General features: G+C 36.5%; 2 protein-coding genes across 4 annotated transcripts in view; one reads left to right on the top strand and one right to left on the bottom strand.

The window, feature by feature from the left end:
• Positions 1-2,959: 2,959 nt before the first annotated feature.
• Positions 2,960-14,794, bottom strand: part of LOC146629074 (uncharacterized) — a 124,973-nt gene continuing 113,138 nt past the window's right edge. The window contains exons 1-10 of one of the 3 annotated variants that reach the window (XM_085359810.1): positions 7,394-7,524; positions 7,153-7,241; positions 6,678-6,796; positions 6,159-6,575; positions 5,850-6,075; positions 5,521-5,670; positions 4,608-4,825; positions 4,366-4,519; positions 4,175-4,284; positions 2,960-3,271 (exon numbers count right to left, since the gene is read on the bottom strand). In XM_085359810.1, the coding sequence (XP_085215936.1) occupies positions 2,960-3,271; positions 4,175-4,284; positions 4,366-4,519; positions 4,608-4,825; positions 5,521-5,670; positions 5,850-6,075; positions 6,159-6,575; positions 6,678-6,796; positions 7,153-7,241; positions 7,394-7,524 (1,926 nt within the window). Of the gene's footprint in view, positions 3,272-4,174; positions 4,285-4,365; positions 4,520-4,607; positions 4,826-5,520; positions 5,671-5,849; positions 6,076-6,158; positions 6,576-6,677; positions 6,797-7,152; positions 7,242-7,393; positions 7,525-14,794 lie in introns of those variants that run through there. The other 2 variants (XM_085359809.1, XM_085359808.1) reach the window with 2 other exon arrangements.
• On the top strand, positions 7,764-10,609 carry LOC146629075 (uncharacterized). The gene is made up of 4 exons (XM_085357109.1): positions 7,764-8,155; positions 9,142-9,240; positions 9,375-10,475; positions 10,589-10,609. Exons 1-4 carry the CDS (start codon positions 7,775-7,777, stop codon positions 10,607-10,609), a joined length of 1,602 nt encoding a protein of 533 aa, XP_085213235.1. The 5' UTR covers positions 7,764-7,774.

The following is a 14,794-nucleotide window of genomic DNA, read 5'->3' on the forward strand; positions in this document are numbered from 1 at the left end:
CCTTTCTGAAAACATATTTAACAAAATATTTATGTTTTCCAAATATGTTTCTTGTATGCTTGTTTGCATTGCTTGCATACCCAGAAGACTGAAGGGGGATAGGAGGGTTATACATAGTTATTTCTTTTTTAGTTTTAAAATGTTCCTTTTCTGAGTCAGACATTTTCTTAAATTGTCTGACACAGGTTCAGTGGGTAATTGTTCAATGTCAGAGGCACAATTTGAGAGTGATAATCTACACCTGTGAGGCAAAGCGAGAGAAAAAAAATGTAAATGGGAATATGCAGTCAGGTTCACCATGGAATTCAAGGCAGACTTGAAGCAAGTACATTTGCAATATTTAATGAGAAATGTAAGAAAGTGTTTCCTGTTAGTGCAACTCAGATGTTTTGGCCAGAGGCTGTGTTTTTAATCCCTACAATGGTTTCTCCATTACAGGAAAAATAAGGAAAACACTGTCTAAAACACTCAATTAGGATTAGTCCTAAGGATATAGATTTACATTAAGTGCACTCCTGTAGATATGCAAGACATCAATATGACATACAGCCAAATGATACTCAGTGACTGGCATGGATGTTAAGGCTTTAACATGTTGTTGCAGTTTATGCAATGTTTCACTTGTCTTGGCTACATGTTTCTGTGATATTTATAACTATATAGTTGTAATTTAACCAGATCATTGCAATTCTATGCAGACCAGTCCAGCACTCTGTGGTTTTTGTTTGTATTTTTTAACATCCTGCTTGAACCTATTGTGACTCCTGCGTTTTTATTTTTCAAGTGTTTTACCACATATGTGCATTGCTTCCATGTCAAACACTTTCACATACCCACTAATACAGCTGAGCCTACAAGCATACGAGTGTGCATTGGCACAGTACTTGGAAACCAATTGGCCTGCATCATGGCATCTGGGAAGACAATTACTTTTGAAAGGTAATAGGAAAAAATTAAAATCCAATTTGCTCTGTAATGTGATTAGTAACTGAACTGAACGTATATGTGTGTGCATATTATCCTTTTAACTGTATGTGATTATAGTTGCATTTTCAAAATTTGATTGCATAACTCTCTGTGATTCAAATCACTCCACTTTAATTGTGGTAAAACACTGAAAACAACAAGAAATGTATTTTACACCAGTGGTCCCCAACCCCCGGGCCTTGGACTGGTCCGTGAGTCGTTTGGTACCGGGCCGCGAGAGTTGAGGCTCAGGTGTGAAATGTATAGTTTTCAGAGTTTTTATCGGCGTTATTTTGTTATCGTTTTTGTCGTTTACTCGGTTTTCCTTGGTCTTTTCACGTGTGTAAATTTTCTTTTTTTCGGTACCGGTACTAGTTTTATTTTGTTGTATTTATCCGCGACACCTTAAAGGCCGGTCCATGAAAATATTGTCGGGCATAAACCGGTCCGTGGCGCAAAAAAGGTTGGGGACCGCTGTTTTACACCAATAAACTGAGAAACCAGGCAGTTGATTTTGTGACATTTCATTTCATTACAAGGCCAAAGGAAAGATAACTTTCCACCCCTATTTTACTGCTTGTATTATGTTATCTTACTACTATTATAGTACAGTAGAGTATATTAAAAAAGTTTTCATGAATGTTAACGTTGAAGCTTCCTTGAATGTGTTAGACCAGACAAAAATATTCTCACTGGTATCAATTTACTTGATTTCCACTCTGCTTCCAACCTTTTAGAAGTTTTGTTAAAGAGAATGTAATAAGGCTTTTTAAAGAATGTTTTCTCCCCCTGTCTTTAAGCGCGCGCGCACACACACACACACACACACACACACACACACACACACGTACTGCATGACAGTGATTTTATTTATTGCCAAAGGCCCCTTACACAACTGAATACGGCAAAGGAGACACCTCTACAGGAGAGAGAAAAGAAATCAGAAGAAGAATGAAATTATTTATTTCTTGGACAGCTAAAGTATTATACAATTGTGGAGTCAAAGAGATTTTAACTATTTGCCTGGTGTGCATAGCCATTTGAACCATTTGAATTTCAGTTTAAGGCAATAGAGATTAAAATAAATGGGAGTGGGCTGCTGCCTACACTGCAAAAATGGCTAGTCTATATTTAGGAAAAAAATACTACATTTGATACAAAAAGCACTGAAAACAAGTGAAATTATCTGTCCATGCAGCAAGTTTATTTTACTTAATAAGAAATCTTGAAATAAGATTTTTTAATCCAGAAATAAAAGAACACATTTGAGAATTGAAGAGGGTTAAAATAAGCTTTAAAAAGCTCAATTTAAGATAAAATTACTTTATATCAAGTCCCAAAAGTAAGTTAAATGTGCTAAATTACAGTCTTTTTTTATGTTTTGAATTCTTACTTGCAGCAAATGAATGCACTGCAACGAGAAAAATAGTTCTAATACTATGAAAAACTACTCAATATTAGTGAAGTATGATTAATTTGTTTCTTGATTCAGGTTGGCTTATCTTAAAATAGAGCTGAATCAATATTAAATCCAGGCAAAAAAACCTTAAAACAGACCTTTTTCCTAGAATACTCCTTGGCTTCTACTGAAATCACAACCAGGACAGGAGTGATATATGTCAACATTTATTTCTCTCATGAGAACAAAATTCTTTTTTTAAACAATATAGGGCTGCTGCACAATCCCTAAAAGTCTAAATCAACCCTTTAAAAGGCCTAAACAGAGAAAAGAAATTACATTTTTGGCCTTAAACTTTTGTGACAGTCACATAGTCTCACAATGTTGTAAATAATGGCATTACTGACTTAAAACTTTACATGCCTCAGGTAAAGTGTCACTAAGAAAAAAAAACAACAACTTTCATTTGTAAAGCATTATAAGTACAGCCGTTTCTCAGGACATTGCTAGGCAAATTAGGAACAAAGTTGTACAAACGTACTACAAAACTAAACAAACTGCAAATGACCTGATAAAATCCTGCTTGGTATTCACCTATTTTTCAAAGAACGACTTCCACTCAGCTATTGCTTTCTTATATGCACTAGTGGCATCTTGATCATGGATGGCATCAGTTATTACCTCAGTTTGTATGACAGAGAGGACCGTTGCAACACATTTTGGGTATGTTAAGTGCAAGGTGTAGTAATATGCCATCAACACCAACATTCCTTCCCAGAAATCCTCCAAGGAGAGAGTGGTCACTGGTATGTTTCCTACAGCAACAATGCTGGTTGTTCCATCAAAAAGCAGCACTGGGGAGGAGAGAGGCCGCTTCTCCAGGTATAGCATTGCATCTTCACCCGGCTAGAAAAGCACAAAAAAAGGACAAATTCTTCAAGATTTTCAATGAAAGGGTTGCTGTGCATCCAAACAGCTTAAGACACAAAAAGCAATATCAAGAGTTTAGAATGCTCCAACTGATTTACTGTTGGAATAGAAGAAATAAATGTAAAATATCTGACTTACATAAATATGAAATTTTGGAAATGTACACAGCAAAATCTCCAGTGTTAAATTAACACTGGAGAGTGTCTATATGGGTCCACTCCTCTGAGTGTTAAATACAACACTGTTGAGTGTTAAATTAACACTTTGACAGTGTTATATGTTTAAAAGTAACCTAGTCAGTTTTGAAGATTAACAATGGCTAACACTGAGCAGTGCTGATTTTCTAACACTGGAATATTTCTAACATTTTGATTTATTTTCCAGTGTTAGAAAATCAGCACTGCTCAGTGTTAGTCTTTGTTAATCTTCAAAACTGACTAGGTTACTTTTAAACATATAACACTGTCAAAGGTGTTAATTTAACACTGGAGATTTTGCTGTGTATTAATTCTGAGCATGAATTTTCTCTAGTTTGCAGCATTTTTATCATGTCTATTTGTGCTTTTTTTCTCATTTGTTTTTTAAAACTATTTCTTTTAACTTTGTTACATATTCTAGTTTTTGAAGGCCTTTTTAAATATATCATTTTACTGCTTCTACTTGTATCCTAACTGCAATGTGCTTTTGCTCTGTGCTGCCTCTCTGGAGTAGGTTTTGAATAACAATTAAGAAATCCTGAATAAGGAGTAATTTAATCCCTGCTGAATTGAACTTCAACCCACTCTTATTAAGCAGGAAAAGCAAAATAATAATATTAATATTAACAATACAAGTAAATGGAGTACAAGTTACAGTGGCTGGTATTGCAGCTGTTCGCACCTTGAGGATATGAAGGAGAGCCTCACTGGCACTTCCCAGCCGCTTTGGTGGTGTAGTTTTTGAAGGAAAAAGAGATGGAAGTGCATTGAAGAGAGTGACAGTAAAATCCACTGTGAACGGAGAAAAGTATCTCAACAAAGCAATCCGAACATATCTGATGTGTGGATTTAATGTATGAAAAGGCCACTTACCTCCACGTACATCCAAGGGGAGAGGAGGTTTCAGGACCTTCTTCCAAATGCCATAGAACTGCACCTTCGAACAAAACTCTGCCCATCGACCCTTCATTTGATCTATGTATTTGCAGTTGGAGCCACCAATGATGCGACGCAGTTCATCCATCGCCTATGACAAAGTTGTGCTCAGTTAGTCAAGAACTAACTAAACCTATCCAGAGAAAGCAAGGAATTTAACTGAAGGTAGTTGAACTTACATTTCGTATGTCTTTGAAGCACGGGTATGCTTCAAATATTTTTCTAGGCCTGTCTTCTTCCCTTGTAACATCTGCGTCAATAAAAGCTCGTCTGGCCTCAAACTCCAGGTCCAAAATTTGAGCGACGTCACTTTGGTTGGGTTTTGCATTGGGTTTCCTGTACATGTTGCTCAAGGTTTTGTAATGTCTTGCCTGCATCTTCAGGCTGTCATGGTCTGCTAGGGAAAGCAAAGAGCAATTGTAAGACATGGTGTAACTAGACTAAATTCAGATTTTTCTAATCAGTCATTTCTAGTAAGGTTGCATGGTTGTTTTTAAGTATAATATTTATGAGAATTAATGTTTAGGTTAAATATGTTTGAGTAATGAACTGACCCTATATGTCCTGATCATTTCCCTTTGTGTCCTTTTCTTATAATGATCATGGATTTATGTTAATTGTTAGTTTGAACAGAATCAAATATTAAAACGACAGTTTAAGATGCCCGTGAATAAAACTGTGGTGAAAATAAGGTAAAGGTTGTTTACTGTGTATATCGTTCACATCAGTGTGAACAGTGATTATGAGCTGATGGATAAAAATCTTTTAGGTAATTTGATCTATGACAGAAACACTGTGATAAGGCATGATAGATGTGACCAGCATGAGGATTTACATGTGTAAATAATCAGCACTGAGTAACACCCATTACAACACAAAGTGGTAAAATACTTACTATGGCTAACTGGCAAACTGGAATGAGGGATCTATCATATGTTGATTTTACACACCAACTCGAGTTAATGCCAAACCACTATGATTTTTGGAATAAACACTTAGAACGGGGTTCATTGCTGCAACCATATTTTGGAAAGAGCTGTAAGAGGAACCACAGTCAGACTGAGAGGTAGATAAGGGTGATGGTGGACTTACCAACAACATCATCTGGAGGTGCAGTTGAAGGACCTATATCAGACCTGGGTGCAGAGCATGAGGCTGACTTGGATAATAGTGGTAAAGCCAGCGTAGTATTGTTTGACGTAGTTGGTACAGTGGAGGGTAGCGGCAATTGGGATTCTTTCTCTGAGGAAAAAACAGAAGATGAACAGAATGTAATAACAGGGAATAGCTAGAAAGTTAAGGAAAATACTCAACACTGTATAAATCTTGTGATGCACTCTGAACAGAAAACTGAGGGCAGGTGGTCTCTTTGAAGTTTTAGATGTCCAAAAGTCATTAGTACAGCAGACCAAAGTACACACCTGCATTTGAGTTATCCTCGCTGAGGTCATCATTGCTCTCAAGAAGTATGGTATAGTCACTTGAACCACTTGCTTCACCACTTAGGTCACCTTCAGTCCCATTGTCTGTGTCATCTGAGCTGAAAAGAGTCTTCCTGGGCCTGCCTCGTTGTGGCATGGAGCCCTGCCTCTTCCTTGGAGACTTCATATTTTGGAGTCGTTTGTACAGTTTGGTGTAGATGGTCAGCTGTGGTAAAATAATATATATTTGTACATCATTTTATTATCTCACTCAATTTTAGATATTGTAGTGGGTAAAGAATGACTTACGTATGGCATGTGTGTGTCAGCATCACGTAACATGGGGTAATAGTCGACAATCTTCTGTGACATTGCTCTCATTTCGAGTTTGGAGGGGTATGTTACTTCTTTCCCCATGGGACTAACACGGAGGATTGCAACCATGCTGGTGACTGTGTTCCTTACAAGTCTGCAACAGAGCTCCTTCGACATCCTGCAGTCCTTTTCCTTTCCACTGTGGAGCAATGCAAAGTACTGACTGCGCACCATGTCCAACTCTGAATCTGTATACACCACATACTCTGGTGGGTCTGGCATTTTCATTTTTTTGTCAGCAGTGTAGGAAATGGGAGTGGAAGTTTGAGGCTGACATTGTGACACATCAAAGCCGAAGGGGTTACTCTCGCTTCGATGGAAAGTGTTGGCATCTTGGTCAGTACTCTTAAACTATAACAGTTGTGGGATATAAACAAAAATACACAATTAGGCAAATTAATGCTAGACAATATGGACAGTAATCATCTTCTTAGTGGTATAATGTGTATTTACCTTTTGGCTGATAAAATCCCAAATCTTCTTTCTACGGAAGAAATTTTCATGGCCCGGAAAAAGATCCTTTAGGTCATCCCGGGTAAAGCTTCTCAAAGTTTCCTCATCAATATTCGCAGCTGTAAAAGAGAAAAACAACTTCAAAAGTGATATTTATTTCTCTTTTCCTGGGCGTGGCTTATTACATGTCGAGGTCATTTTTTGTCAATAAATGTATTTTAGCAATAAGTAATATTAACAGGATAAAATGTCAAACTTAAAACAGTTTATCAAATATTTGGGAATGCAATAAAACTATTTTTGGGTGTCTTCAAGAATGATGTTCCAAGTCTATTTAGGCAAAGACAGCTCAAGGCTATAATGTGGATAAAGGTCAGAGTAGAGTGCAATCCTAGCTCCAAGTTTCAGAAATGATGCTAACAGATGCTAAGGCTGCTTAGCTAACGTACCAAAATAACTGAAAAATAAGACTTACCCTGCAACACAGACAGTATGGCATCGTCAAACTTGTCCATGCCGTGACAGCAGTTCTCTAGTTCGTTCCAAAGCCTCCACTCACAGTGCCTGGAAATATCCTACAGCTTAAATAAGATCATTTAGCTAAAGTTAACACATTAGCTAGATTGCTAACTAGCAGCAGCCCTCACAAAACACGACTTTATCTTAATAACACCGTTGTACCATAGTATTTTTCAAATCAACTTAATGTTACCAACCTTAAATTACTGTTCACTTTGTTTAGATAAATAATTTTGATCTTCCTAACGGTCCTGATGGTTAACAAAGCAGGGGAAAAGAGTTTGTCCCGCGTGAAAGTAACGTCACGACAGGAACTGAGAATGCGCATGCAGAAAATTATTTATATTTAATTTTTTTTAAGTAAAAAAAAAGAAAAGAAAAATATAAATTCAGTCTTAAACACTTATTGCCTAAAAATAAATATAACTGATGTAATTTAAACCTGAAAAATTGGATAATTAAGGATACATATATTTTAAAAATTGCCTACCTTTCCCATGGTCCCACACTCTCATCTGTGGCCTTCAGTGGAGAGCGGTAAAGTATGCTGTATGGCTACAGCGCGAAAACAGTTCACCATGGCGCTCTGGAGATGTATGATCTGTTTTATCTTTGTTTCTTTAACTCTGAAGGTGCTCCTTAGCCACATAAATGCAGCTCATGGTCGAAGGCAGGATTTTTGGGTTTACTGTGGAATAGATGGCTGTGAACAAGATTTCAGAGTTTTTAACTCATTCTTTCGCCACATTAAACGGACGCACCCTCTGTATTTGACGAATGGAAGCCCACCAAGAGGATGGAGGATCCCCCCAACATCCCACTCTTTAGGATCGGAAAATGTTGGTGTTTCAGTCTTTGCCAACTGTAGTACTGCAACAACAACCAGCACCGTGGAAATATCAACTGGTGGATCTTTGGCTGAAGTGCAGGAGCCTCAGGTTGTTGACAGCCCGATCACGGTAAGTGTTAAACTAAATAAAATGTAGTGTGGCTTCTGATGACAAATTTAGCTATGTCTAACTCCTCGTATTTGGTCCTATATTACTTTTAATCCTTTTCTCCATTTTTAGTCAAGAGAAATTTAACGAGATCTCGCGATATTATACCGCTAGATATTGTTCTTCAAACTGTTACAAGCGATTTCCACTATGGTTGGATTTTAAATCACAATTTCATCCTGCAGGATGAAATAAAAAATAAATAAACAGAATAGCAGTTCAGTGTAGATAGTACAGGCTATGCTGCAGCCGGAGAAGGCACACACTCTGCGGCTGGCATGTCTCCTGGTGAAGTTTGCATCAAAGACACTCTCAGCGCGCTTAAATCTTTCAATGTGGCAGCAATTTGGGTATCTCGTAGGAATTATAAGTGGTGAATACGGTTTCAGGTAAGACACAGAGTATTTGGAAGCACTGTAAAAAAAATCTGTTGGCCAGAAATACTGCCAAAACATGGATAAGAATGATTTTCTTGAAAATTAAATAAATTAATAAATGCATACAATAAAATATATCCATATACTAATACTAACATAAATTCTGAGTGCAAATCTAAATTACGTGATTTAAAAATACATAAATAATTTAATAAATACAACAAACATGTAAAGAAACTAATATCTAAGTGCAAACAAAAATTCATTATTTAAAAAGATAAAATCTCATTCTCATGAATCCAATCCCTAGCCTCATCAAAAAAATGGACAACCCCTTTTTTATTGTTTCTTTGTCTTTGATTTCTTTTCCATTTCTTTTTTCTTTATTCCAAAGAATGAATATTATATTATCTTATATTATATTGAATATTCACAACTGTAACACTAGTCACTGTCATGCACTTTGTTTTTTAATGGACCAATCATTAGGTGTAACTGATTATACCTGTTATGTAAGAATTTCTATAATTGGCCAGGAATTTGGAGTAACTTTGTTTTTCTGCTCTAAAGGAAGAAGCTGTTGCTACAACATCCTTTACCAGACATGATATTACCAGATCTGCTGCAGCTTTTGCTATCTGTGTTCAAGAACAGTGCCACTTATCACAGGTATGTTATAGTCTTAATGGATCAATACATTACATAAGGCAATCAATGTCTTACTTGTTCATAATGGAATTCAGAATTATTATTATTTTATATAAATGCAGAATAAGTTACTTTTATTTCAAATGTTTTCACAGAGAACGGTCAAACATATCATCTCAGGAGTGCAACAGTATCAGGCTGTTCTTTTGGATACGCTCAAGGAAAGAATGAAGACAGTGTTTGAAGATAATGCCGAGGGAACCACTCAGCTTCAAGATGAGGCTTTGGCTACATTTGATAAATTCATGGATCCTTTCTCCACCATTGCATATGGACAGAGTAGAGCCATAGGGGAAATGTTCTGTCCAGTCAACGCAGAGGAAGTAGTAGTATCCCAGAAGATATGTTGGGTAAAGCAAGGTCTTTCAAGGGTCATGTCTTTAAGGAACAAAAGTTTTTACTATGTACCATTAATTGAAAGTCTAAAGCAGTTAATGACTAATGAGAGAATCTTTACCATGTTGAACACTGCACCACAAAGAAGCAGAGAGGGATTCTTCTATGATTTTAGAGACGGGTCCCTCTTTACATCTCACCCCTTGTTTTCTCAGAGGCCAAATGCATTGCAATTAATACTGTACACAGATGAAATTGAAATATGTAACCCCTTAGGGTCCCATGCTTCTGCAAACAAATTGGTCATGTTTTATTATACTTTAGGAAATATTGATCCAAAATTTAGGTCAAAGTTAGCTGCAATACGACTTCTTGCTATTGCTAAAGCAAATGACATTTCTCAGTGGGGTATTGGTGTTGTACTGAAAAGAATACTTCAAGATCTATCACTGCTTTACAATGGTGTAAGGATTAAAATGTCAAATGGTGAAATTGAATTGTTTGGTGCTGTTATAGCCATTTGCGGAGACACGCTAGCCCAGCATGAGATTGCTGGCTTTAAAGAAGGGATTGGTTTTGCTTATAGCAAATGTAGACACTGTGAATGCAACTTTGATGATATGCAAAGTGTTTTTGAGGAGAAGAAGTTTGTTCACAGAACTCTGGAGAAACATATCAGGCAGTGTTTTGAAATAGATAAAGCAAGCACAGATTTATTGAAAGCGTCCCTCAAAACTACTTATGGAATTAATAGAAGAAGCAGACTAGTTGATGTTCCTGCATTTGACCTGATCAAACAAACTCCACAGGACATAATGCATGTTATTTTTGAAGGTGTTGCATCAATGGAAGTTAAATTTGTATTAAAACACCTAATTCTCTCAGGACAATTAGAATTAGACAAGTTTAATTCAGACATTCAAAATTTTCCTTACTCACCTCTTGAAATACGGGATAAACCATGTCCTATTAGCTTTGGCACTTTAGCGGCTAACGACAACAAATTGAAACAGTCTTGTGGACAGATGCTAATTCTTTTAAAAATATTACTTTTTCTTTTGTATGGTGTGGAGAGTGAGTATGTTGTATTTATTAGAAAGTTAATTATGATAGTTCAAATAGTTCTTGCTCCCATTATTTCTTTACAAACTGTATTGCAACTGAGAAGTATGATTGAAGAACACCTGTATCAGTTCAAGCAACTTTTTCCCGAAGCCAATATAATACCTAAGCAACATTATATGTTGCATCTTCCCAGTCAAATCTTATCGCTTGGACCTTTAATAAGGAGTATGTGCATGCGCTTTGAGGCAAAGCACTCCTATTTTAAACAGTGGGCTTCTAAGTTAAATTTTAAAAATATTTGTAAATCCCTTGCAAACCACAATCAATTTCTTGAGTGTTGTCAAAATGAAATAGGCACTGAACATCCTATTTTTGCGAAAGAAAAGGAATCCGGGCCAGTATCAGCTAAAAATAATGAATATGTTAGGAAAAAAATTAAAGAATTTTTTGGAATAGATGTCATGCAGTCTGTTGTCTCAGTGAAATGGTATGTTCTAAATGGCAATAAATACATTGCTGGGAAGTCCATGATTATTGCAGATGTGAATGGCACTTTCCCTGTGTTTGGACTGATAAAGGATATCTTTTTGATTGACTCATCTTTTATTGCTTTTGAGTACCAACGCTATGAAACTTTGAATTTAAATGAAGACTTATTGGCATATGAAGTAACTGTGCCCATTGTTGCTCAAGCTACAGAATTAGCCCATGAGCTCATTGATTATACTTCATACTTTTCTATTAGTTTTAGGGACAGTGTGTTTGTGCCAATCAAATACAGTCTTTCTGATATTATTTCCCATAGAAATCACCCTTAAGATTAGGGTTGCACCAAGTATTGGCTTAGTGTAGTTTGTGATGATATAAGTTGACAGTCATTAAATGTTCCCTAAACCAATGTCAATGTTGTACCACATAATGCTGGCATGCTGTGACAAACAGCTGTCTTTGAAATGTGATTTGTATCATAAATTGTGGTTAATTTTTTTCCTTTATATGTACAACTTTGAAGTCAGACATGATTTTGAATAAATCATATTTTCAACAGGTGCCTTGTGTGAATTTCCTAAATCAAGCAAATTGAGTTTGTCACTCTATCTTGAAACAAGTGATATTTTGAGAGACATCTGGTGAGAGACCTAATGTAGGCTATTTTAAGAGTTATTCTTCCCATTTCTGGATTTCTGTACTAATATAGACACAATTATATGGTTATTCTCAATTTAAGTTTATTATCTAAAATCCAGACTTAGAAACAAGTAAATCTTTTTTAAAACAAGGCAAATAATCTGGCCTGTCTAAAAATAGGATTTTAAATCATGGCAAGCACCAGATAATTTGCAGTGTACAAGATGGCACGCAGGTTCATTAGGCACACTAATACATTTTCAAGTCATAATGGCTTGAAAGAAACCACACAAACATACACTAGGTTCAGCCTTCTTGCCTGAAATTTAGACAAATAAGGTTAATTATTATGGTCTCTGTTGCCTCTCAGCATTCTAGAAAGCAAATACACACTGTCATTAAGACATATTTTAAAAACATATGGAGTAAATTTTAAAGGTTATTTATTTAGAAAAAAATGTACCGACTGACATCAAACCATTACCTTTTTCCATTCCATTACCATTTTCACAGAAAATATTTGTTATTTGTAATATTTGTATGTTTTTTTGGAGTTTAACTGAAAAATACCAAAATAAACTCTACTGTACTGTTACATGGGGGATAGTTACACTCATTCCCAAAACAGAATCCTAAGGTGTACATCCAATCCTACCCAAATAGCCTCTCTGTGTATGTACACTTCACAAGGGGTGTTTACCCCGCTCTTGATTTCTCTTACTCTGATCAGTTAAAATGTTGAGCTCACATGTTTGTAAGAAGCAAGTTTAGACACTCCTTGTTATTGTCCTTGGCCCTCCATCAAATCTAGCTGCTGTTCCGCACAAGGTGAGGAAGTATTGATTCCTGGACACAGTATGTGTTGAATGAGTGGTAATGAAATGAAGCTTTGAGGATAGAGACTGTTTATAGAGGTTTTGTGTGGAGTATTCTAAAAACAAGACCGTGTTAAAAGGCTAATTGAAGGGTCTCACTATATTGATGTTGTGAATAAAAACAGAACATATTCTGTGGTCAGTCAAGTAATATGTTTTCACATATATGAAATAAAAGATAAAAATATCTGTTTGTGTTTATCCTCGTTGATTAAAACAGTGATCCTGACTTTTTACCTATCAAATTTGTCATGCTTTTTACAGATTTATGTTTTTCACCCACATCTTTACCTTCCCTCTGCTAATGGGACACATTTATAACGGTCTTGCTGTTTTAATTAAAAAGGAATACTTCACAAATCATTCTAAAGTGTTTAATTGATGTAGTTAATACACCGATTTTGTATGCGCTTGCCCCAGGAGTATAGCATATATTTGATTAATCCTCATGACTGTTTTGTTTTAAGAGCTCAAAAGCTTAAGGAAAAGATAACAATATAATTTATGAACAGAATCAGTCTTAAACCAAGAAGCGGTGCATTACATATCTATGCTGTAATTTCTTTTAAGTGACGCATTGGCATGATTTCCTAATTCTTATCAGACAACAGGACACATTTATTCGAATGTCATTAGTGTTAAGAAGCTTGGTGGTGCTGTGCATTACAATATCAATATCAGCAGAGCTGGGGCTGGTGGTTTCTATGGCAACAGTACACAAGGTTTCAGTAATTAGGAACATTACTTGTGGGGATAACACATGTAAGTATAATGTTTTTGAAAGCTATCAAGAGGAAACCCTGAAGAGAATTAGTTGACGCTGCAAGATAAGAGATTCACTGCACAGTTTGTTAGGTACACCTGTTCAGCTTTCATCATCCCAGATATCTAATCAGGCAATCACATGACAGAAGTTCAATGCATTATTGCGTGTGTGTCGTGGTTAAGTCAACTTGCTCAAACCAAGCATCATAATGGGGAAGAAAGGTGATTTAAGTGACTTTGAACATGGCATGGCTTTTGGTGCCAGAGGGGTTGGTCTGAGGTTTCATAAACTGCTGATCAACTGGGATTTTCACACACAACCAATCTAGGGTTTACAGAGAATGTGCCAAAAAAGAGAAAAATATCCAGCAAGCAGCAGTTCTCTGGGCGAAAACGCATTGTTGATGCCAGAGGTCAGAGTAGAATGGTCTTATTCAAGCTGATAGGAAGGCAATTAAGGTGCTCATAAGAACAACTCTGAACACACAACATATCAAATCTTGCAGCAGATAAACTACAGCAACAGAGGAACATGCTGGTTGCCACTCCTGTCAGCTAAGAACAGGACACAGACGCTTGACTTTGAATGGGGTCACCAAAATAAAATAACAAAAGATTGGAAGTCTGATCAGTCAGAATTTTTGCTGTGACATTGGAATGGTATGGTCAAAATTTGGTGTAAACCACATGAAAGCATGTATTAATCCTACCTTCCAGCAACAGCTTAGTATGGTCTTAGTGTGATAGTGTGGGGGATATTTTCTGTGCACATCTTAGGTTAAGACTGACTGAGCATCATTTAAATGCCAGAGGCTACCTGAGTGTTGTTGCTGACCATGTCCTTCTCATTATGACCACAATATGACCATCTTTTCATGGATCCTTCTAGCGGACTGATACAGTGATACCTCAATCTCAAATCATATCTAACTTTTTTCTTTAACATGACAATATGTTTCAGTTCACTGTACTCAAATGCCATCCTCAGTCACAAGATCTCAGTCCAGATGTGCAGCCAAGAAATCTGCTGCAACTGTGTGACACTCTTGTGTCAATGTGGAACAACGTTTTTGAGGAATGTTTCTAGAGCTGCATTGAAAGCTATAAGGCAGTTCTTAAGGCACCTAGCAAGGTGTAGCTAATGTAATGGCCAGTGAGTGTACTGACTTCCATCTCTAAGTAGGGAGAGAGAGAGAGAGAGAGAGAGAGAGAGAGAGAGAGAGAGAGAGTGTGTTCAAATGCCAGTTCAAGTGTTCCAGATGATAAGTTGTCACATGGTAAACTCCAAATAAAGTCTTCAAAAAAAGTATCAAATGGATCTTGAATAAAGAATATCAATAAAATAT

The sequence above is a fragment of the Diplotaxodon limnothrissa genome, linkage group LG7 (assembly GCF_057381915.1).
Source record: "Diplotaxodon limnothrissa isolate DT_005_m linkage group LG7, D_limnothrissa_male_GT1.1, whole genome shotgun sequence".
Taxonomy (NCBI): Eukaryota; Metazoa; Chordata; class Actinopteri; order Cichliformes; family Cichlidae; genus Diplotaxodon; species Diplotaxodon limnothrissa.

Bases quoted from the DNA above. Each gene is read 5' to 3' on its own strand.
- LOC146629075 (XM_085357109.1), top strand. From the start codon at position 7,775: ATGGCGCTCTGGAGATGTATGATCTGTTTTATCTTTGTTTCTTTAACT. The intron at 8,156-9,141 runs GTAAGTGTTAAA...TCTGCTCTAAAG, and splicing joins TTGTTGACAGCCCGATCACG to GAAGAAGCTGTTGCTACAAC. The intron at 9,241-9,374 runs GTATGTTATAGT...ATGTTTTCACAG, and splicing joins AACAGTGCCACTTATCACAG to AGAACGGTCAAACATATCAT.